This window comes from Echiichthys vipera (genome assembly GCF_963691815.1).
Source record: "Echiichthys vipera genome assembly, chromosome: 7".
NCBI lineage: Eukaryota > Metazoa > Chordata > Actinopteri > Perciformes > Trachinidae > Echiichthys > Echiichthys vipera.
The window spans coordinates 34,227,527-34,252,564 of NC_139832.1; the positions used below are offsets into that span (position 1 = coordinate 34,227,527).

The window sequence follows — 25,038 nt, forward strand, 5'->3', positions numbered from 1 at the left end:
AATCAGAGTTAAACGTTATCGTGGAGCTCACTTGAGAGTTCATTTGTCAAGCCAGGATTTCGACTTTAGTTTCAATGCGCATTCTCACAGGTTACCTGACTCCACCCGACTCCATATAAGGCTAGGGATGTGTGCTGGCAAAAAAATATGGCCGATTGTTTAAATTCAGATTCTGCATAGTTTCTCAAAATAACTATGCCAATAGGAGAATTGATCACCATTAATCTCAATAGAGTGATGTTAATTTTAAGATGATCCAACCTGCTTTATTTCATATTTTAATGCAAAGGTGTAATACACCACACTGGCCATAATTCAATAACAGTTATTGAATAAGTTTTCCATGTGACTTATTAAGCTACACATAAATGCCAATCACATGGGAGACGAACCCATAGAGCAGAAGTTTAAGACTGTGTAACACTGTCTCAGGAAGGCAGCGGTTTTTACCTGAAACATCATGAAATCCACATTAACCAGCTCTAACTGGGGGATCCCGAGGCGTTCCCAGGCCAGTGTGGAGATATAATCTCTCCACCTAGTCCTGGGTCTTCCTCAAGGCCTCCTCCCAGCTGGATGAGCCTGGAACACCTCCCTAGGGAGGTTCTTCTTTCGGTCATGAACCAGCTTTCATGACCATAGGTGAGGGTAGCAATGAAGATTGACTGGTAGATCGAGAGCTTTCCCTTCCGGCTCAGCTCTCTTTTCGTGCAGTGCGGTAGAGCGACTGCAAACCCCCCCCCCCCTGATGCTCCGATTCTCCGGCCAAACTCACACTCCATCGTCCCCTCACTCGTGAACATGATCCCGAGGTACTTGAACGCCTTCAATTGGGGTAAGGACTCATTCCCGACCTGGAGTAAGCAGTCCACCAGTTTCCTGCTGAGAGCCATGGCCTCATATTTAGAGGTGCTGATCCTCATCCCAGCCGCTTTATACTCGGCTGCGAACCGATCCAGTGAGTGCTTAAGGTCACTGACCGACGATGCCATCAGGACCACATAATCTGCAAAAAGCAGAGACGAGATCCTCAGCCCACCGAACTACAACCCCTCCCCACCACGCCAACGCCTCGTGACCTCTTCATGACAATCACAAACAGGATTGCTGACAAAGCGCACCCCTGGCGGAGGCCAACTCCCACCAAGAACGAATCTGACTTACTGCCAATGATCCGGACACAGCTCTCGCTTTGGGTGTACAGAGATTGGATGGCCCACAGAAGTGACCCCTTCACGCCATACTCCCGCAGCACCTCCCACAGTATCTCCCGAGGGACCCAGTCATATGCCTTCTCCAAATCCACAAAGCACATGTAGACTGGATGAGCATACTCTCAGGCCCCCTCCAGGATCCTTGCGAAAGTGAAGAGCTGGTCCGTTGTTCCACGTCCAGGACGGAATCTGCATTGTTCCTCTTCAATCTGAGGTTCGACTACAGGATGAATCCTCGTTTCCAGCACCTTGGAGTAGACTTTACCAGGGAGGCTGAGTAGTGTGATACCCCTGTAATTGGCACACTCCCTCTGGTTCCCCCTTTTTATATAAGGAAACCACCATCCCAGTCTGCCACTCCCTTTGCACCGTCCCAGACTTCCACGCAATGTTGAAGAGACGTGTCAACCAAGACAGCCCCTCCAAACCCAAAGCTTTTAGCATTTCTGGATGAATCTCATCAATGCCTGGGGCTTTGCCACTGTGGAGTTGTTTGACTACCTCAGTGACTTCCGCCAGAGATATTGACAATAATACAATGATTCCCCATCAGCCTCCAGCCCTGCCTCTACAAAAGAGGGCATGTTAGTCGGATTAAGGAATTCCTCAAAGTGCTCCATCCACCGCCCGATTACCTCATCTGCTGAGGTCACAAGCGTCCCGTCCTTACTGTAAACGGCTTGGACAGTTCCCCATTTCCCCCTCCTGAAATGTCGAATGGTTTTACAGAAGCACCTTGGTGCCGCCCAAAAGTTCTTCTCCAAGACTTCCCCGAACTCCTCCCACACCCGCTGCTTTGCCTCTGACACAGCAGAGGCTGCAGCCCTTCTGGCCTGTCGGTACCTTGCAACTGCCTCCAGAGTCTTCTGGGATAACATATCCCGGAAGGCCTCCTTCTTCAGTCAGACAGCTTCCCTGACCACCGGTGTCCACCACAATGTTCGAGGGTTACCGCCCCTTGAGGCACCTAAGACCTTGAGGCCACAGCTCACCGCTGCAGCTTCAGCAATGGAAGCTTTGAACATTGCCCACTCCGGTTCAATGTCCCCAACCTCCACAGGGATGCCAGAAAATATCCCAACTCATCACCAGATGGTGATCAGTTGACAGCTCTGCCCCTCTCTTCACTCGAGTGTCTTAAACATACGGCCTCAGATCAGATGATACGATCACAAAATCGATCATCGACCTTTGGCCTAGGGTGCTCTGGTACCAATTGCACTTATGAGCATCCTTATGTTCGAACATGGTGTTAGTTATAGACAATCCGTGACTAGCACAGAAGTCTAATAAGTGACGACCACTCGGATTTAGATCAGGGAGGCCGTTCCTCCCAATCACGCCTCTGTGTCTCCATCATTTCCCATGTGGGTGTTGAAGTCTCCCAGCAGAACTATGGAGTCCCCTACTGGAGCCCCAAGCAGGACTCCATTCTGGGTCTCCAAGAAGGCCGAATACTCTGAACTGCTGTTCTGTGCATATGCACAAACAACAGTCAGAGTTTTCCCCTCTACCACCCGCAGGCGTAAGGAGGCGACCCTCTCGTCCACCGGGGTGAACTCTAACACCTCTGCCCTCAGCCGGGGGTTTGTGAGTATCCCCACACCCGCCCAGCACCTCACACCCTGGGCAACTCCAGAGAAGAATAGGGTCCAACACCCTTGCATGTGTGTATTTCGGGCCTGTGTGTAACCTGTATAATAATAATAACAGAGTGAAAAAAGTTAATTTCCCTTGTGGGATAAATAAAAGGAATAATTCTTCTTATTCTTCTTCTTCTTCGGCTCCTTCCCCCACATAGAGGTGACATTCCAAGTTACCAGAGCCAGCGGTTTCTCCTGCGAGTGGTGGGCCCACAGGATGGAGAGGAGGGAGGTGCCACGTCACTTTTTTGGGCTGTGCCCGGCCGCGCGCAGGTGGAGAGATTATATCTCCACACTGGCCTGGGAACGCCTCGGGATCCCCCAGCTAGAGCTGGTTAATGTGGCCCGGGAAAGGGAAGTTTGGGGTCCCCTGCTCGAGCTGCTGCCCCCGCGACCCGACCCCGGATAAGCGTTTGAAGATGAGAAGATCGGATGAGACTATGAAATCCTTCCTTGACAGTTTGAGTGGGCAGAAAGCTCTGAAACTTTCATAATGTGACTGTGCATAGGTGCCGACTTTGTTTATCTTCTGAAGACATCAGCAGTCTGCTACAGTTCAAACACACAGACCTCCTGTGTAACAGCCATGTCCAGACACATCAGCTGTGATGTACAAATGATGTCCAGGTGTGTACATAACCTGCTATGTGTTGTTACATTTATTTGACATATTGCATTTCTTGCATCCAGTCTCTTCACAATATGATTCCATCAGACATTATATCTACACTGTTTAACCCAAGTCGGCACCTATGCACAGTCCCATTATGTTTTACAGACATTTGTAGTTCACTAATAAGGTGAAACATGTTTATGCTGCATTTTGCTGAACTTTAATTTCCCCTTGTATTGTGCGTCAGGTATGGCTTTCAAAAGAGACTAATTAAGCATTAAAGTTTATCTCAAATGTAATAGTATCTCGTAAATAGGAGATACTATATATGTAGGAGATGACGGCAGATGCGTGAATGTCTGTTTAATTTCCATTACAATGTTAAACATAATGTCACCTACCTGATCAGTCTTTATAGTTTGTTTGAGTAAATGTGTCAGTGGCGTTTTGTACGTTGTTGTTATAGTAAACAGGAGAGCGAGTTCTTCCTAATAATTTCGATAGCCCAAATGCCCAGGTCTATTTTTTAATTAGAATTTATCAGCTTGTATTTGTCCGAAAGTACATTCATTCATTCATTCATTAATCTTCAACCGCTTATCCCGGGGTCGGGGTCGCGGGGGTGCTGGAGCCGATCCCAGCTGACATCGGGCGTGAGGCGGGGTACACCCTGGATAGGACGCCAGTCTATCACAGGGCACATAGAGACGTACAGAGACAGACAACCATTCACACCTACGGGCAATTTTTAGACTCATCAATTAACCTAACACGTGCATGTCTTTGGACTGTGGCAGGAAACCGGAGTACCCGGAGAAAACCCACGCAGACACGGGGAGAACATGCAAACTCCGCACAGAAAGGGATGCGAACCTGTAACCTTCTTGCTGTGAGGCGACAGTGCTAACCACTACACCACCGTTAGCCCTCCGAAAGTACATGATGAAGAATTTTGAAAGATCATCTGACTTATCTGACTCCCATTTATGCAGAATAAGCAAATCTATCTCCTCCGGAGTTTAAGATTGCACAGGACCATATCTTTCCAATCTCTCACCACTTACAGACCAACAAAACATGGCTGATATAAACTGATATGGCTATTTGTCTTAGTAGCCACACAGCCAAGTGAGAGATAGAGGTGTATTAGGTTCTGTCAAAAATAGAAAATAGGAATGCTTTGTTATAGATATTTACTCAACTGTTAAAGAGATATTTCCTTTCGGTCAGAAGCTCGTTTGACAGTTTTCTAGTCCCCAGGTTATGGCAGAATTATGTGATCCATATCTCAGGGAATAAAAATAAAGCAGGACTTATTTTCAATGATGAAAGGCTTAAATGAGGTAGTTGGCACAGTGTTCATTTCAAGAGTGAGATTATTCAGTCTTTGAGTGTCTGTCAGGTTTGCTGATTCCTTGACTCATCAGTCTGCTGCTGCTGGGAAAACATGATTATCCAGCTATGAAGCCTGGACCTGATAAGATAATGTTTCTGCTTCTGTCAGCTTCAGGGCCGAAGAAATGCTTAACAGTGCCTTCACATGCCATATCCTCATAAATCCTTTTATTAGAACCACATTTATCAAGATTGATTACAAATATCTTTTGATGTTAAGACACTTCAAGCAAGATAGGAAACATGATATAATCTACACATAAGGGTTCACATATTGCTGCTGGTAATTGTCTTTTTGGTTTAAGAAAAGGCTATCACATCAAAATTTATCATATTTATCATGGTTTCCCTATATACTTATAAGCTGACTCATAAGTAGCTGACTCCCTTACAGTCAAGATAGTGGTGAAGATAACAAAAAGAGGGATTTATACATCTCTTATGGTGCCTAACTGGATCACAACATATCAGGTATGAAATTAATTAGATGCTCTGGTTCAAAATGAGACCAAACTTTTATTTGAATGTAAGTTTTTACGCTAAAACAAAGGCCAAAATGCGGTCTGCAACAGGCAAAGTAAGGCTTTATTTTAGCCTAAATTGTTGATCATTTCAGCCCATAGCGGCCAGTTAAGTGAAGCAAGAAGAACATCACTAGTTTCTCACACTGCTCTGGTTTGATCTTGGCCCATTCTTCTTCAGTCTCTTCCACAGTTCACTAACTGTAGTGGGTTTCTTAGACATTACTTTGTTGCCAAGGATTTTGCAGAGTCTCTCTATGATGATGTATTTATAATTTGCTTTCTAATTTTGATCTTCAGTGTGTGTGTGTGTGTGTGTGTGTATATATATATATATATATATATATATATATATATATATATATATATTTGTACACACTTGTCTCTGTGAAGATCGTGTAAAAAGCCTGAAAAGCGGTTTCAAAATATAGTATTGTATAGTATTGCCAAAAGTCACTTTAAAGTTCAGTGTATAATGCTAAAGACAAAAAAAGAAATGAAAAGCCCAATGTAAGGGTATGTGACAAAATGATGCAGACTTTACAAGACAGTGATTTATATCTACATTAAGCTGCTCATATGACTCCAAAACAACACAAACCCAGCCCAAACTGGAGACCCTTATAACTGAAACCTTGTGAAAATCTCTCTCTGGTTGAATCTAGCCGTATCAGACACCGCTTTGTTAACAACAGTCAGCTGATAGATGACCTTTCTAATCTGATAACACAGTCCTTGTGAGGCATGCCCTACCATCACCACAACAAGTTGAGATGCAGCCCAGGGAAATGACATCAAAAACCAGTGTGTCACTGGGAAGTCACGACAGAAGAACAGGACCATGCATCAGAGCTGTAGGGAACTTGCCCTTTTTCTTATCAACATTGCTCTTCTCTCTTTAGAAAATATTATAAACTCTTTCAGTGTGACAGAAGGAATGCAATAGTGAACACATAAATTAAGAAAAATTACAGCTTAAAAAGTCAAATAAAACCTCAGTGCTCACCTTTTTGAGCCAAGAGAAGTGCCTGTAGAAGTCAATGGGAGTCTCCATGCTCCCAGCCCATTGCTGCCCTGCTGGTTTCCTCTGTGTTTTTTTCTGACTCTATCATACTGCGTGCGTATGTGTGCGTGCGTGCGTATGTGCGTGTGTGTAAGCTCAGCCCACAGACAGGACAAAGTAAGAGCAGATTTCTCGAGTTAGCAGACAGTCACTGCCATGTAAGTGTGTGTGAATGTAAGTGTGTATGTGTGTGCCTGCGATTTTCACAGCTGTGGAGGAGGGCGTTTTACGATCACTGCCTTCTGAGTGAGACAACTCCCCTGTTTTGTCCCCCTCCTCCTACAGTACTTTTTCCGCTCTTTTCTTTTTTCCTGTCTCTTTTCCTACTTTCTTAACACTTTATGTTGCCTCACTTATCCAATTCTCTCTCCTTTCATCTCATGCTGCCTCCTCTACACCCTCCTAGCTTTTGTTCTGGTGAAAGTTTTTGTATGATTTTCTCTTCTCCTTTCTCCTTATCTCTATTTTCTTTTTTTTCTTCTTCTCTGTCCCTGTGGAGGTCTGTCAAACAGCCAAATGGCGAACCCATAAAGGACGGGGCTGGTGCGAGGGTTACAATTTTTCTTCTTTCTGTCATCTGTTTTGTCTGTGTCTTGGCCAATTTCTCTCTCTCTCTCTCTCTCTCTCTCTCTCTCTCTCTCTCTCTCTCCTCTCTCTCTCTCTCTCCTCTCTCTCTCTCTCTCTCTCTCTCTCTCTCTCTCTCTCTCTCTCTCTCTCTCTCTCTCTCTCTCTCTCTCTCTCTCTCTCTCTCTCTCTCTCTCTCTCTCTCTCTCCTCTCTCTCTCTCTCTCTCTCTCTCTCTCTCTCTCTCTCTCTCTCTCTCCTCTCTCTCTCTCTCTCTCTCTCTCTCTCTCTCTCCTCAGTCGGGTCTTTTGGAAAACAAGAGTTAACTTTGCCAAAGTAATTACATAAGACAATACACATACACACAATACAGTATAATTAAAAACTAGGAACTAAACAGCATGGTTTTTCTTTGTACACTAGTATGTGTTTGGATTTGTGTCTTGGCAAACTTGTAGGTATGTGAAGATGTTTGAGGTGGAATAGTATGATTCAGGACTCTAACATAGCAACATATACCTGAGCTTGTATTAGCAGCAGCCATATGCCTTTGGCTACTTTTAATGAATCCGTCTTCCACTTCTTAGATTGTTTTTGTTGCACTTTCTATTCTAAAAAAACAAAACAAAAAAAACCTGCAATTTCCCGCCTTAGGATCAATATAGTATTTCTATTCTATTATTTTGCACTGAACGCTGTTGTTTCTAACTGTGGAATCAATCTTTCCTGTCCAGTCATTCGCCATTGCTGCAGGCTGGGTTTCCACCGAAGAGACGTGAATGTGCATCTACTTCATTTGCTTTAGTAGAACAGCCAATCACAGGTCTCGCTCTCTCAGCTGCGTCTTCCGTCACGAGTTAGATTCTTTGCAGGCTGAAAACAGCCTAGGAGAGACGCAGAGGTGTGATCTTCTCTCACATCACTTAATTTACATTATCCTAAAGGTTATTATGGAAGTTTTTGCCTAAACTGCTAAAAAATAAGCTGCCTGAGCCTTTAACTGTTTATCAGAGGGAACTCAAGCATTTGAATAAAAGGAAGCTCAATTAAATATCTTACAGTAGTTCAGTGTTAACTTTTCCTGGCCAGAAACCACAGGATGAGACGCTTTTTGTCTCCTGTCCGGTGTCTCTGTAGCTAACCTCAGACTTAGACTTCTCTTTCTTGATCCCTTTGGGATGACTCACCAAGGAAATTCAGTTTCCAGCAGCTTACAAAAACACAAAGAGCGGTATAAAAAATTACAGTATAAGATAACCAATAACCAATATTAGCTAAATAAATACAGAAAGTATGAAAAAAACAATAAGCAGTCACTGAACTCAGCAGCAGACAACACTCCTCCGCGGGTCTGAACTGAAAACTTTCACCTCTGATTTTTGCCCATATGTTTTGGAAAACATAAAAAATCCAGCATTAACTTTTGGTGGTGTGTAAATTTAATAATAAAAAAAAAAAGTAAATTAAAAAAATTAACCGGCAAGTTGCACTTTAATAGAACTGAAACTCCTAATTCAGGGGACCCTTTTCTAGACATTGGAAATTGTTTTGTTTTTTATTTGACCACACTGAGTAACCCATAAAAAAAACCCACATACTGCTGCTGACTTTGACATGCAACCTGGAAAAGGATTTTATAAGCACTGTGTTATGGCCACACACAACAAGAAGCTGAGAACCTACAGAAAACAAAATGCATAAAATATGTTACAGTCACAGTGCTGGGAGACTTCAAAACACTGTCTGCACAAGGGAGAGTCTCTCTCCCCTTTAGCTCAGCTTTCCCTATGCTGTGGTGAAGCCACTGAACCAGTTCCAAACAGCAGGCAGACAAAGTATGTGACTGGCAAGTGATAAAAATGGAGCACTTTGCTGCAAAGTGCCATGTTTTGGTGAATACTGCCTTCAAACACAACTGCAGAAGCCCAACAAAAAAAAGAATGATTGAATAAACGTCTACTAAAAGTCTAAACAAATAGTAAAAGCCACTGTGTGTAAGATTAAAAATGGGTCCACTTTGCTGACGCTCGGAGTCCATCCTGATCTCTGAGCTTCATTGTATATTACTCTCAGATCAGTCTGGTAACGTACAGCAGAGAATTTGGAGAGGTTTTCCAAGCGACCGAACCAATCAGCGTTGGTTTTGTGGCGGATTTAAGTATGATGCAAAGAGAAGCAACTTTTTAGAGTAAACAACATGGATGCTTCCAGGGATGAGATGAGCGCAGCTATGGAGCAGGCCACTCGCCAATGCTTTTTTCTCTTGGATCTTTCTGTTGGAATATGGTCCGGGCACCTGAAATTAGGCCTTTTATCCGTACATTTATGTCACACAAACGGAAAGTATTCCTTACCAACAAGTTGTTTACTTTCTGAGCTTTGCCTCGACGCTCTGTTAGTACTTCATAAGCTTTGTTGATCAGATTGGTTGATTTGTCCTGTCTATCACAAACATAGGTGGTGATCACCAACATAGGTGGTGATGGACAGATGATTTATCTAATCAGCAACAGTATTTCCGCCCCTTCCCAAAGGATCTCCAACCGAGACTTCCCAGATGGATATGCTGAGCAAATGTGAATTATGCAAATCAATCCATCTGGCGGAGTCAGGTGAGATGCTCAGTGCTACCATCAAAAAAAAACATATCAGCTTGATGGTCTCTGTATAAACATGTTGAACAATCCTTCGGGCAGCACACATACATTCACTCAGACTAGGTCTAGGAAAACTACAAATTGTCGACTCAGTTAGGCAAAAACAGATACATCATCTGGAGACATGCTACTTACTGGCTCTGGGTCAGCAGTAATGAGCAGCAGTCACAGAGTATCACAGCTTCCTGCCAATGACACACCTACGATGCTTCCTGTGTTTACATGTGTGTATCTGACTTTGTGTGCATTTCATCATAAAACATCCCCTGGACAGATGCCCACAGGGTGCAAACTAATTGCAGAGCACAAGTGTGTTTGATCATCTAGGTCATCAGGGAGAAGCAGGAAGAAGGAGAAGGTGGTGGACAGGATAAGGAAAAGGAGGGAGCAGCCGACCTTACATATTTGCTGCCATTATAATCTGCCAGGCCTTTGCGAATCTGCTATTGAATCTCACGGGCCAAATCAACAGCTTCAGCAGGAACTGCTTTTCAACTAAATAGTCCGTTTGGAAACTGAGGATTGTGGATTATCATAGTAACAGTTCAATTTTTTCTTGAAAGAGAAGCCGCTGTTGAGTTTTTCATGAGTAAGGTTTCAAAGTTGCTAACCCTAACCCTATAGTTCTATTAACTGTAATAATAACCTAACCATATTTTATTTGCCATAAACGTCCAACCTTTTCCTAACCTTACCATATTGTAACAGCCATGTGCAAATATTGCAGAAAGCGAGAATTTTAAAAACATTGGAATTTAGTGTTTAAAAAAAGTAGACTTTAAAATAAATTCTTGGATTTTTTCAAACTTCTCAAAAACTATATTTGTCTATTGATAAGACTGAATCAGATTTTTAAAAATTGTGTAACTCTAAATTTAAAACTGATGGTGATGCGCTGACGGCCTAGGTGTGGGACTGTCTGCGAACTGCAAAATTCCCAGTTTGAGTCAGGCTTTGGAATGTTCCCCATCTCTCTCTCAGATAACATGAGGTTGAATACTAGAGGTGTGAAAAGTTCTCATCCCACAAGATTTTGCAATATTAAAATGTGATGATATTTCTCATCAAGGTAAAAACTTGTCTCACAATATCAGTACATAAGAGCAGCCAGCATGACGGAGACTGGCTTTGACCTCGAAAATTGTTTGTGTGGAAGCATTTTGGATTCCCGGTCGAAACGATAAATGGCAACAGAGTGACAGACAAGACACAAGCACTGTAAGAAGATAGTGCCGACCGTACACTGCATGTTTCAGGCTTCTCTCTACTCCAACACTTCTGATTGAAATTATCTGCTCCTTGTCAGGCAGCTGAAGCTTTATGACCTCAAGTACAGTGGCCCTGAAGTGCAAATCACAACAGAAAATAGAAAAACACAACAGCAAATCATAAAACAAAATCCCAAATAAGAAAACAAAACGCAAAGTAAGAAAACTAAATGCTAAATAAGAAAGAAAACGCCAAATCATAAAACAAAACACCAAATAAGAAAACAAAATGCAAAGTAAGAAAACTAAATGCAAAATAAGAAAAAAAACAGCAAAAAGGAAAGCACTTCAACAAATCATAAAATACAACATTAGCTTTCTACCGGAAAAGGTAGGCCTATCTAATCAGACGATGGACCCTCCTGATTGCACAGATGGACTGTCTGTCTTTTAACAGGAAGGAGAGATGGAAAACACGGAAAAGATACTTTCGCTATTATTAAGGATTATTTTTTATGCAGGGCACCTGTACGACGTGATAGTTGATATGTTGTCAACTAATCCAGTTGTGAAGTTTTTCCTCCTGTACAACCCTGCTTCTCTTAAACGTGACTTACATTATTTAACTCCACATTACGTTTATTGGGCTGTAACGAACCGCAGGAGAGCGAGCACAGATTGAGAAAGAGGCTGACTGAGAGAAAAATGATTTATTATTTCATCACATTTTCTAGACCAAGTGAATCTAACATAAACACTGATGCTGAGTGTTCAGCAGCTTTTAAAACCCAGAACTAATTGGTTTTGTACCATACCTCATGTTTCATATGTAAGGTTGACTTTACTTCTTTGAACTTGAAAATACTACAACTAAATAGATAAATAGCAAAATTTGAAAAAAGATATCCTATAAATAAAACAGTAAATTTAAGACCCTTTTAAAACTGAATCTGGGTTATTTTCTGTACTATTTTACAAGTATTACATAATCACTTCCTATATCTACCTTTAAATGTTTGAATGAATGAATGAATTTATTTTTGGTTATACATCAGATGTTAAATAAAATGACATAATATTTTGACAATTTCAACCAAAAAAAAAGATTGGGCTGAAGCAACTTGCTTTTATTAGCCCTTCCTAACATCACAGTTCTAACTGTTTAAACACAACATATTTACTTAGTCTACATATTTGATTAAAAGTACATTTACTTATAATTAAATAAATGAAATAATTTACTTACTTTATATACATTTAAACATATTATACATCTATATATATATATATATATATATATATATATATATATATATATATATATATACATACATACATATACACATACATACATATACATACATACATACCTACATACACATACTCACAAAGCAAAAATCAAAATCTGCAAAATCAAAATACATATTTGTTGAAATAAGGTTTACTTTTTTTCATTTCCATGTATACAATAATCAAAATTAATAACATTTCCCTTTATTTATTTATTAATGTTTTTCTCTTATACATATGCATTAATAATTTCAAATTTCAAGGTCTTTTTAAATATTGGTCGTGTTGTAATTACTTTCAGTTTATCATTAAGGTCATTCCGCATTTTTACACCAATAACGGACATGCATCTTTGTCTAATGTTAGTTCTTGCTTTTCTTGTTTCAAATCGAAGTCCTCTTAAATTATAGCAATTGTTTCTTAATTTAAATAAAGATTGAATATCTGTAGGGAGATCTTTTTTTACAGCTCTGAATAAGGTATCAAGTATTTTTAGCTTGACTATATCCGTAAATTTTAAAATATAAAATTTTATGAAAAGCTCCTTAGTAGAGTCACGGTATCCCACTTTATTGATTAGTCTTATTGCCTTTTTTTGTAACTTAATAATTGGATCTATGTGCGTTTTATATGCATTTCCCCACATTTCTGAACAGTAAGATAGGTATGTTGGAATAATTGTACATAAAGTAATCCCATATTTACTCCAATTATCTTTACATTTAAACTAACATTACTTGGTGTGTGTGTATAGCCAATTCGTGCTGAGTGGATGCAGGTCAAGGAAATCAGATAAGCATGACTGTTGAGGAGTCACCAAAAGGGGGGGTCTGTGAAAACACAGACCCTGCTCAACTGATTAATGACAAGACATGTTTTAAGGCTTCTTTAGAGTTGTAAAGTCATAAAGACTATGAATTTTCCATATGTCTTGAGTTGCAGCTATGTGACCCTCACCTTAAGAATGGTAATTCATTGTAAACATTGTAACCACACCATAAGCCAATAAAATCAAGGGTCCGGCAGAGATTACCTCAGAGCGGTAGGAGACTGTAGCTGAACACATCTCTGTCCGTTCTCCTTGCAAGTAAAATAACTCTTGTCTTTCTCTCTTTTGTTAAGTTTTGGGTGTTTTAGGTTGCTTAAACCTGACATTTATTTGGTCCTTCGAGCCGGATACCAACACGCCTAAAGGATTCCAGCGGGTGTGGGGGACTCCAGGAAAGACCGTGGCCACGGCAGACTCCATAGAGTGAGTCTTTTAAGATCCTTTTCCAGGACTGGAAATCAGCTCACCCGCTGGGATCCGACGGCTGACGGTAATCCGTGAAGGGGAAAGACAACAGTGGTGCCACAGTGGTGAGTGAAGTTTCACTTAAAAAGATGACGAATGACTGAGGATCATTGCGTGTATAAAGCCCTGACAATTCTAGACACTATCAGGTAAAAGCGATCACTTAAATCCCGTAGAGGCAACGGAGGTCCGCAAAAAAATATTTAAAACTAAAAATAAAAATAAAAAATGATAATAAATGAAAATTAAAAACTCCGTGTAAAGGACGGCGGGTTCCTGTGATGCTAAACCCACTGGGAGACAGAGACCCGAAAGCTCTGTGTAAAAGGACAAGTGGGGTCCGGACGTCTTAAAAGTTCAGAAGAAAAGAACGGTAAAATTGTGTGAATGAAAGTTTGATTGTGAGTGTGATTGGAGATCAAAATACCACTAGGTATTTTACCTCATGCAAAACAGTAGGAATACAAGTAGCGAGCCTATTGTGGATGCAAAGGCAAGAATTCTCCACTCGGAAGAGTTGAAGTGAGAGTTACCACAAAAGGTAGTTTAATCGCTACCCTACTGATTAAAACCAGTTTTTAGAACACCCTATGTGTTAACAGGACTGGACCAAAATCTCGAAAAGGGGGAAACAAAATCGAACTAAAAGATGAACTGTTAATTAAAGATTGGAATGTTATAGAAAAAACAGGATCCTGATAAAATTAAATAAATAAATGGATAAAACAGTAAAAATTTGAAGGCCGGCCGAACACACAAAAAATAACTGCACTACAAGATGCAATTAAAAAAAAAAAAAAAAGACCAAAAAGAATCCCATAAAGATGAAACAAGAAGGGTATGAAGATACGGAGTATTGGATGAAGGCTGTGGAAAAAAGAAAAAGTAAAAGACAGATACTTGAAAGTGTAGAGAAAGCTAAAGCAAAAGAGGTGCTGTTTTATAAGAAGAAAGGATGATGAGACAGGACCAGTGACAGGAAGAAAGGAGAGACATAGAGATGAGGAAAGTGAAGAAAAAGGAGCTGCTGCAAAGCCAGTGGTTGCTGCAGGGCCAAAGGTCGTAGTGCAGGGATTATGTTAGTATTTTCTTTCAGGACAGGAAGAGGAGATCTACTACCAAGTAGGTAGGGGTAGAGGAGGTTTCAGAGAGAGCGAAACAGACAGGGACACAGGAGAAGTGCTGTTAAATGATCAGGACCTGCTCTCTATGCATAGTATAAGACCAGAGGTCATTTTGTATGTGAACGGTAAACCTTTTACCTTTTTATGTGACATAGGTGCCTGCAGGACTACCTGCAGATAACTAATAGATAGATGAATAGATAGATAAATAAATAGATAGATAGATAACTTTATTTATCCCAGAGGGGAAATAAGGTCATTGTAGCAGCGGTACAAAACAATCAGAAGTAACATAAATAAAAAAATAATAATAAAGAATGAATAAAATACAATATAAAATACAAAATATAAACTATAATAAGAGTACTGTATCGCAGATACATACTATATTACAATATACTATGTGGATACCAGGGTTTAAAACAAATCAAACAAGTGTCACTGTGAGATCTGCCAGTGGAAAGCTGACTGCCAGAGACATAACCCTTGTGGATAAGAGACCCAGATCCACCTGGACTGTCTTGTCAGCTATCCATCTTAATGTTTCCAGAATGTCCAGTCAACCTTTTGGGCAGAGACACTTGTTGTTGTAAGGACTAGCACGAATACCTACACCTGGATCAGATAGAGAATACGAAGCTAAACTAGGGAAAGACACTCCTGCTAAAATCCCTGTAACGTATTTGTATGGAGATTCAGAAAGTACAGCAGTCTGGTGAAAATTCCAAGCTGTATCGGATGTGGACCCCACCTCACATCTCCCTATATGAAATTAAAAATCAACAATGGAAAGATTTGGGTAAAATAGTGCAAATGGGGGAGAGTGCAACAGACGGGGTTGCCACATCAGTGAACACGTGGTACAGATAAAATACAGGTATGACCAGAAAAGCATTGTTTTGGCCAGTCCAAGTACAGGGAGGTACTCATCTGGACAGAAGAGCTCATTGAAACATTATGTTAGTGGAAAATGAGGAAGAACTGCTAAAAAAGTGTTCCAGATAAATTATGGTCTAAAGGACCAACTGATGTAAAAGGAGCATAATCAGTGCAAATAAGACCTAAAACTGAGTACAGACCATGTGTGAGACAATATCCATTAAAACAGGATGCACAAGAGGGAATAAAACCTGTAATTGAGGATTTAATTGCTGCAGGAGTAATAATTATATGCGAAGACTCCCCCTGCAACACTCCTATTTTTCCAGCGCATGGTGCAAGATTTACAAGCAGTAAATAATGCTGTAATTCAAAGAGCTCCGTGTGTTCCTGACCCTCATACGCTGCTAAATACTTTAAGACCAGATGCAAAAGTGTTCACTGTAGTAGATATCAGTAAAATATTCTTTTTGGTGCCAGTAGAAAAAAATTAAATAAAAAAAAAAAGGTCAATTCTGGTTCGCCTTCACCTTTGGGGGGAAAAGATACACATATACCAGACTTTCCCAAGACTGAGGGACCAACTATTTACTCTCAAGTGATGAGTGCAAGTATGGCTAAATTCCAACCTCCAGGGGGAAGCCAAGTGCTCCTGTATGTAAATTATATTTTACTAGCCTCCCCTGATATGGAGATATGTAAAAAGACACTATAGCACTCCTAAAATATTTAGCTGAAGAAGGTCACAAAGCAAGTAAAGAACAAGCTGCAGATGTGCAAAGAACAGATAAAATACTTGGGACACAATCTTAGTGCAGGAGGACGAACAATAGTGGAAGACAGAAGAAACTGCAATCCTCCAAGCTCCCAAACTAGTGACTGAAAAAATAGATGATGTCATTTTTAGGATTGACAAATTATTGTAGAACTTGGGTGCCTAACTATGCAGAAATAACTGCACCTTTGAGTAAATTAATGTATGAAGAAGATCTAAAAATGACATCCCCATTATGCTGGAATGCAGAGGCTGAAGAAGCATTCTGTAAAATAAAACAAGTTTTGGTATCTAGCACAGCACTAGCATTACCAGATTATGGGAAACCTTTTGTTCAAATGGTAGATTGCAAAGGATATTTTGTGACCTCTGTATTATCTCAACAACATGGAGACAAATCACCGGCTAGACATCTGTCTTGCATGTCTACTTTGCTGTCACAACACCATCTGACCATTGAAAGATGTACAACTCTGAATCCTGCTACGTTGTTACCCCTCCTAGAGGATTGTGTACAACATGATTGCCAGGAACTAGCAAAACAGACAGCTAAAGCAGAGCCAATCTGAGAGACCAACCATTACAAAAAGGAGGAGTGATATTTGTAGATGGTTCCCCTCAAAAGAATGAACTACATAAAACCCTGACAGGAGATGCAGTTGTAACTCATACGACGGTGCTAAAAGCAGAACAACTGCCATCATATTATTCAGCACAGGCTGCTGAATAAATAGCCCTAATTGAAGCATGTAAATTAATGAAAAACAAAGAAGTAACTATCTATACTGATAGTCAATATACATATGCTACAGTTAATACTTTTGTACAATATTGGAAGAACAGAGGCATGATAACCTCAACAGGGATCTAGTAACACATGTTGAACTTTTGACAAATCTATTGCAAGCGGTGCAACTTCCAAAAGCATTAGCAATATGTAAATGTGCAGCACATACGTCTTGCACAGATAGTGTTTCCCTAAGAAATGCATTTGCAGACGAAACAGCAAAAGCGTCAGCAACAGGTGACACAACTGTGTTGACAGTGCAATAATGCACAACTCTAGATCAAACTACTTTAAAATAAATGTGAGAACAAACTAAAGGAGAAGTTTGGATAAGAAATGGAGCAAAACTACAAGGCAACATGTATATGACTAGAATACAAACCTATCCTACCAAGAAACTTGTATAAATGGGCGGCAATATTGAGCCATGGGTTAACACATGTCTCAACAGGAGGGATGGTAGGACAGATACACCAACCTATGGATTCAAGTCTTATTTAAAATAAAATTAAAAAAAAGAAATTCTGTAGAGCATGTCTGACGAGTGCCAGGCACAATCCACAAGGTAATCTAAGACCGCGTAGAAGAACGTTTCCTACACCTAAATATCCATTCCAAATAATCCACATGGATTTTATAGAATTAAACCAAAGTGAAGGAAAAAGTGGGAAAAAGTAGTCCATTCATAATAGATGCTTTGACAAGACATTATTCCCAGGTAAAGGATACCTGAGAAAATCTATAGTGATAATGGAACTCATGTTGTAAACCAGATAGTAAAAAATATAATATAATATAATGTTTCATATTGATCTGAAGAGTCATTGTGCTTACCAACCACAAAGTGCTGGCCTAGTAGAAATAATGAACGGAACTATTAAATAGATTAAAGAAGTGCATTGAAGAAAAGACATGGACGCAATGTTTGGATTTAGTAAACTTATACATAAATATCACCTGTACTTTTTAAATTGATACCTTATGAAATGTTCTTTGAAAAACCATATAGACTACCCCAATTAAAAAAAAATTAATTAATGGGAAACGGATGATGAGGCTAAATTAGCTGATTAGATGAGGTCCATGTTGGAAAAACAAAAACAGAAACAAACTAATGAAAAACCTTTCCGTCCCCCAGCAGGAACTCCACCTAGGAACTGGGAGACTGGGTTTAATAAGAATCATAAAAAGAAACATTGGTATTCACCTAAGTGTGAAGGGTAGTATCAGGTATTGCTAACAACTCCCACAGCAGTAAAGATAGCAGAATGATTAACATGGATCCATCTAACACATTGCAAAAAGGTCATTTCGGTTAAAGACTCCGTTAGGGGAGGTGAGCAAAATCTGATAATAGGGTGGATTCAGACGTGTAGAGGCTGGATAGACCCGAAAGTCAGTGAAGCGTTTATAAGACACCAAACCAAGTAGAGGAGATTTGGCCAAAATGATCCAAAGATTGTTAGGAGATGCCATTTATTGCTGAGTGACATCTAACTGTTTAATAATAATGATCCTTTGTTCATAATAAGTCTATGCATGTATAAATGTAGTGAACAAGGACTTTTTGCATTTGGAGAACCTACAGTAGCGTATACTCCAGATGAATGGTTCCAGGCGGCAACAGAGGGTATCTGGACATAATACCAATTGGTTATTAATGGTTGAACAAGCTGCTAACATGTCTAAACAGAATTGTGTAGCATGTATGAGTCCTAGACCCCTCTTACAAATATTCCCAGCTATAATTATCTAAATATGTGTAGCTGACATAATGAATAACACAAATCCTAGGGAAAATTGTAGATACTGGGATTCTATTTTCCCAATCACTGCGATCGACCTTAAGAAAGTAATGTTTTCTAGAAAAGTAGCACCAGGCAACTTTACATGTATAAACATGACAGAAGGAGAAAAACGACTAGGCAATCTCTCAAATGAATGGTGTGAAGTAATTGTGCCCGTAGATGGACAATATAAACCTGTGTCACGGAGCGACATCTGGTGGTGCAGTGGTGACGAGAGATTGTTTGATAAATTACCGAGATGTGACGGGATACTGTGCTCTCATAACATTGCTCTTGCCAATATCTATTCATCCTATGTCTGCTGCAGATTTAGCAGCTACTCGATCCAACGAAATGCCTGAACAGTGGCAACGTGTGAAAAGATCTGCAAAATGGATAGATGTAAGAGATCCAACATACGTTGATGATATAGGTGTTCCACGAGGGGTGCAAGAGGAATATAAAGAAGCCGATCAGATATCTAATGGTTTTGAATCTATTTTTTGCTTGTGTTGTACAGTTAACAAGAACGTTGACAGAATCAATTACATCCACTACAATGTACAAAAGCTAGGTTATTGGACACAAAGTGGGTTCGAAGCAGTTCATGATCAATTAGCTGCAACTTCCCTCATGTCATAGCCCTGGACATGCTATTGGCCGAGAAAGGAGGGGTATGTGCAATGTTCGGTGAACAGTGCTGCACTTAAATCCCTAACGACACTGCTGCTGATGGCAGCCTCACCAAGGCCGTAGCAGGGCTCCGTACTCTCAACAGTAAGATGAAGAAGCATTCTGGAGTCTATACCACTATGTGGGACTCCTGGATGGATGCGTTTGGGAAGGAAAGAACTTTGGTGTCCTCTGTCCTAGTCTCAATAGCAGTTTTTGCTGCAGTTTTAACCTTGTGTGGATGTGGTTGTGTTTCCTGTATGTGTGCTTTGCTTAACCATCTCATTACTACAGCTATTTCACCCATGGAGAACAAAATGGAGCAGCTGTATCCTTTGCTTGACAGCGATCCCCGAAGTGATGATGAAAGCAAAGATGACGACAACCAGGAAATTCCTTTTGATTTGACGGAACTGTGTCTTGATCCAACCGACTATGACTCTGACATGTATTAAGAAACTTCTGAGTGTAAATGTATTTGTGCTCATGAAAATGATCTTACAGCTGAAAATCAAACACGTGGCTGACTGAAAGTGATGTGAGAATTTGAGCAAATATGTGATAAACAGGAGGGAAATGTTGGAATAATTGTACATAAAGTAATCCCATATTTACTCCAATTATCTTTACATTTAAACTAACATTACTTGGTGTGTGTGTATAGCCAATTCGTGCTGAGTGGATGCAGGTCAAGGAAATCAGATAAGCATGACTGTTGAGGAGTCACCAAAAGGGGGGGTCTGTGAAAACACAGACCCTGCTCAACTGATTAATGACAAGACATGTTTTAAGGCTTCTTTAGAGTTGTAAAGTCATAAAGACTATGAATTTTCCATATGTCTTGAGTTGCAGCTATGTGACCCTCACCTTAAGAATGGTAATGAATTGTAAACATTGTAAGCACACCATAAGCCAATAAAATCAAGGGTCCGGCAGAGATTACCTCAGAGCGGTAGGAGACTGTAGCTGAACACATCTCTGTCCGTTCTCCTTGCAAGTAAAATAACTCTTGTCTTTCTCTCTTTTGTTAAGTTTTGGGTGTTTTAGGTTGCTTAAACCTGACAGGTATGGGAGCAAAAGTGAGGAATACAATATATGCAAACATTTCATATTTGTGTGTCATAAGTGTTTAGTTTTATAAAGTATACCAATTGTTTTAGATATTGTACTCTTGATGTATTGAATATGGGGTTTCCAGCTAATCTGGTGATCAATAATCACCCCCAAAAATCATTTCTCGTAGACCCTCTCTATGTTGATCCCGTTCCAGTACAATTTCAAATTAGAATTTGTCCTACTGGGCCCAAAAATCATAAATTTAGTTTTTTTCTCATTCAATGATAGATTGTTTAAATCAAACCATTTTTTAATTACAGTCAATTCAGTTTCAAACTGTTGTATTAACTGATTTATATTATACCCTGAACAAAACAAATTGGTATCATCTGCAAAAATCACCGGCTTCAAAATTTTAGATATTTTGCAAATATCGTTTGAATAAAGAATAAATAATTTCGGCCCCAAAACGGAGCCCCACAAATTAGAGTTTCATATTGTGATTTTGTTTGATTGATTTCAACATATTGAAGTCTATTGTTCAGATAGCTTTTTAGGCATGCATTTGCCACGCCTCTGACACCATAACAATTGCATTTCTGTAAAAGTAATTTGTGATCAACGGTATCAAATGCTTTTGGTAAATCTATAAATATGCCAATTGTGTTTTGTTTGTTGTCAAGAGCTGAGGTTACATTTAGATATCACTTTCACACACTGCCCTAAGGAACATTGACTTCTTGTTGTTTTCAAGAGACGCATCTGAAGCATCTGAGTATGTGGTATTTGCGTTGCCAAGTTTGGCCCTACATTGACAAAAAATGTATTAAATTTGTTTGCAATTTTTAGCACATGATCTGTTACATTACCATCATTTTTAATTATGTGTGTTAATGGATCTTTGGAATATGCTGATCAATTACTTCCTTGATTATATCCCAAGTAGCTTTTATGTTGGATTTATGCTTTTGCAGCAAGATACTATAATAGTGTTGTTTTTGATGTCTTATAAGAGTTGTCAATTTGTTTCTAAGTTTATACTTGTCTTCATTTTCCTTAGTTGGCCGTTTTATGAATATTTTATACGATTGATTTTTCTTTTTACAAGATTTTGGGGGTCATTTTGTCATCCATTGATTCAGTTTCTGTTTGTGTTTATTTTAACTCTCCTCAGTTGGCAAAAATAATTATAAAAAGCCATTAATGTTTTGAAAAAAGCATTATATGAATCATTTGCATCTTCAACATAAACTTCACTTCAATCATAATTAGCAAGTGCTACTTTAAGGGTTTCAATTGTCTGTGTGTTTCTCATTCTTTTTACTTTATTTGTATCTCCGTTAAGAATCTTCAATTTGTTTTCTAAAACTACAAAAACTGGCAAATGGTCACTTATGTCTATTAGGAGTCCACTCTGAATTTTCCTGTCCATTAGGTTAACAAATATAATATCGATCACTGTCAGTTGTGATTCTACTTGGCTTTGATATTAAAGGGTACATTCCAAGACCAAACATATTATTTACAAAATCTTTTGTTTTGGTGTGTTCACATGATTTCAATAAATCAATATTAAAATCATCACACACCAAAAGACTTTTGTTAATTTGTTTGGAGTATAACTAATATTTTGCTATTAAAATCATTAATACATGATCCAAGAGTTCTATAGATACAGCCTATTATTATACTTTTCTTTACCAATTCATTTTGTATCTCAACAGAAACACACTCTAACAACTCAACAACAGCCATTGTCATATTCTTAATAATCTTACGTTATACCATTTTTCAGACAAGGTGTTGTCTGGAGCCTAGTGCTCCTGGTAGGGTCTCCCATGGCAAAGTGGTCTCAGGCGAGGGGCCGAACTAAGAATGGTTCACAAAGACTCAATGGACAAAAAACGAAGAGAGACCCTGCCCGGAGGAAGCCTGGGGCTCCCGTCTGGAGCCAGGCCCAGACGGAGGGCTCGCCGGCAAGCGCCTGGTGGCCGGGTTTGCCACGGAGCCCGGCCGGGTACAGCCCGAAAAAGTGACGTGGCACCTCCTTCCTCTCCATCCTGTGGGCCCACCACTCGCAGGAGGAACCACTTGGGTCGGGTGCGCTGCTGGCTCTTGGGACGTGGAATGTCACCTCTTTGTCGGGGAAGGAGCCGGAGCTTGTGCGGGAGGTGTAGCGCTACCAGTTAGATCTGGTAGGGCTTACCTCCACACACAGTCTTGGTTCTGGAACCGTACTCCTGGATAGGGGTTGGACCCTATTCTTCTCTGGAGTTGCCCAGGGTGTGAGTCGCCGGGCGGGTGTGGGGATACTCACAAACCCCCGGCTGAGCGCCGCGGTGTTGGAGTTCACCCCGGTGGACGAGAGTGTCGCCTCCTTACGCCTGCGGGTGGTAGGGGGGAAAACTCTGACTGTTGTTTGTGCATATGCACCGAACAGCAGTTCAGAGTATTCGCCCTTCTTGGAGACCCTAAATGGAGTCCTGCATGGGGCTCCGGTAGGGGACTCCATAGTTATGCTTGGAGACTTCAATGCCCACGTGGGCAATGATGGAGACACCTGGAGAGGCCTCCCTGATCTAAATCCGAGTGGTCGTCAGTTATAAGACTTCTGTGCTAGTCACGGATTATCTATAACTAACACCATGTTCGAACATAAGGATGCTCATAAGTGTACGTGGTACCAGAGCACCCTAGGCCAAAGGTCGATGATCGATTTTGTAATGGTATCATCTGATCTGAGCCCGTATGTTTTGGACACTCGAGTGAAGAGAGGGGCAGAGCTGTCAACTGATCACCATCTGGTGATGAGTTGGATCAGAGGATGGGGGAAGATTCTGGACAGACCAGGTAAACCCAAACGAGTAGTGCGGGTGAACTGGGAACGTCTGGAGGAGGCCCCTATCCGAGAGATCTTCAACTCACATCTCCGGCGGAGCTTTTCTGGCATCCCTGTGGAGGTTGGGAGCATTGAACCGTAGTGGGCAATGTTCAAAGCTTCCATTGCTGAAGCTGCAGCGGTGAGCTGTGGCCTCAAGGTCTTAGGTGCCTCAAGGGGCGGTAACCCTTGAACACCGTGATGGACACCGGTGGTCAGGGAAGCGGTCTGACTGAAGAAGGAGGACTTCCGGGATATGTTATCCCGGAAGACTCCGGAGGCGAGTGCAAGGTACCAACAGGCCAGAAGGGCTGCAGCCTCTGCTGTGTCAGAGGCAAAGCAGCGGGTGTGGGAGGAGTTCGGAGAAGGCATGGAGAAGGACTTTCGGGAGGCACCAAGGCAAACCATTCGAGATCTCAGGAGGGGGAAACGGGGAACCGTCCAAGCTGTTTACAGTAAGGACGGGACGCTGGTGACCTCAGCCAATGAGGTAATCGGGCGGTGGAAGGAGCACTTTGAGGAACTCCTTAATCCGACTAACACGCCCTCTTTTGTAGAGGCAGAGCTGGAGGCTGATGGGGAATCATTGTCAATGTCCCTGGCGGAAGTCACTGAGGTGGTCAAACAACTCCACAGTGGCAAAGCCCCAGGGGTTGATGAGATTCGTCCAGAAATGCTGAAAGCTTTGGGTTTGGAGGGGCTGTCTTGGTTGACACTTGTCTTCAACATTGCGTGGAAGTCTGGGACAGTGCCAAGGGAGTGGCAGACCGGGTTGGTGGTTCCTCTGTTTAAAAAGGGGGACCAGAGGGTGTGTGCCAATTACAGGGGTATGACACTACTCAGTCTCCCTGGTAAAGTCTACTCCAAGGTGCTGGAAAGGAGGGTTCGTCCTATAGTCGAACCTCAGATTGAAGAGGAACAATGTGGATTCCGTCCTGGACGTGGAACAACGGACCAGCTCTTCATTCTCGCAAGGATCCTGGAGGGGGCCTGGGAGTATGCTCATCCAGTCTACATTTTGTGGATCTGGAGAAGGCATATGACCGGGTCCCTCGGGAGATACTGTGGGAGGTGCTGCAGGAGTATGGCGTGAAGGGGTCACTTCTGTGGGCCATCCAATCTCTGTACACCCAAAGCGAGAGCTGTGTCCGGATCCTCGGCAGTAAGTCGGATTCGTTCCCGGCGGAGGTTGGCCCCCGCCAGGGGTGCGCTCAGTCACCAATCCTGTTCTTGATTTTCATGGACAGGATATCGAGGCGTAGTCGTGGTGGGGATGGGTTGCAGTTCGGTGGGCTGAGGATCTCGTCTCTGCTTTTTGCAGATGATGTGGTCCTGATGGCATCGTCGGTCAGTGACCTTCAGCACTCACTGGATCGGTTCGTAGCCGAGTGTGAAACGGCTGGGATGAGGATCAGCACCTCTAAATCTGAGGCCATGGCTCTTAGCAGGAAACCGGTGGATTGCTTACTCCAGGTAGGGAATGAGTCCTTACCCCAAGTGAAGGAGTTCAAGTACTTGGGATCATGTTCACGAGTGAGGGGACGATGGAGTGTGAGTTTGGCCGGAGAATCGAAGCAGCAGGGGCGGTGTTGCAGTCGCTCTACCGCACCGTTGTGACG

General features: G+C 41.3%; 1 protein-coding gene across 7 annotated transcripts in view; it reads right to left on the reverse strand.

Annotated features, from left to right (window-relative positions):
- Positions 1-25,038, reverse strand: part of ppfibp2b (PPFIA binding protein 2b) — a 224,695-nt gene that overhangs the window by 96,133 nt on the left and 103,524 nt on the right. The window contains exon 1 of one of the 7 annotated variants that reach the window (XM_083916105.1): positions 6,393-6,646. The exons of the other annotated variants lie outside the window; for them this stretch is intronic. Coding sequence (XP_083772231.1) covers positions 6,393-6,440 — 48 coding nt within the window. The 5' untranslated portion in view covers positions 6,441-6,646. Of the gene's footprint in view, positions 1-6,392; positions 6,647-25,038 lie in introns of those variants that run through there. 7 annotated transcript variants of the gene reach the window in all.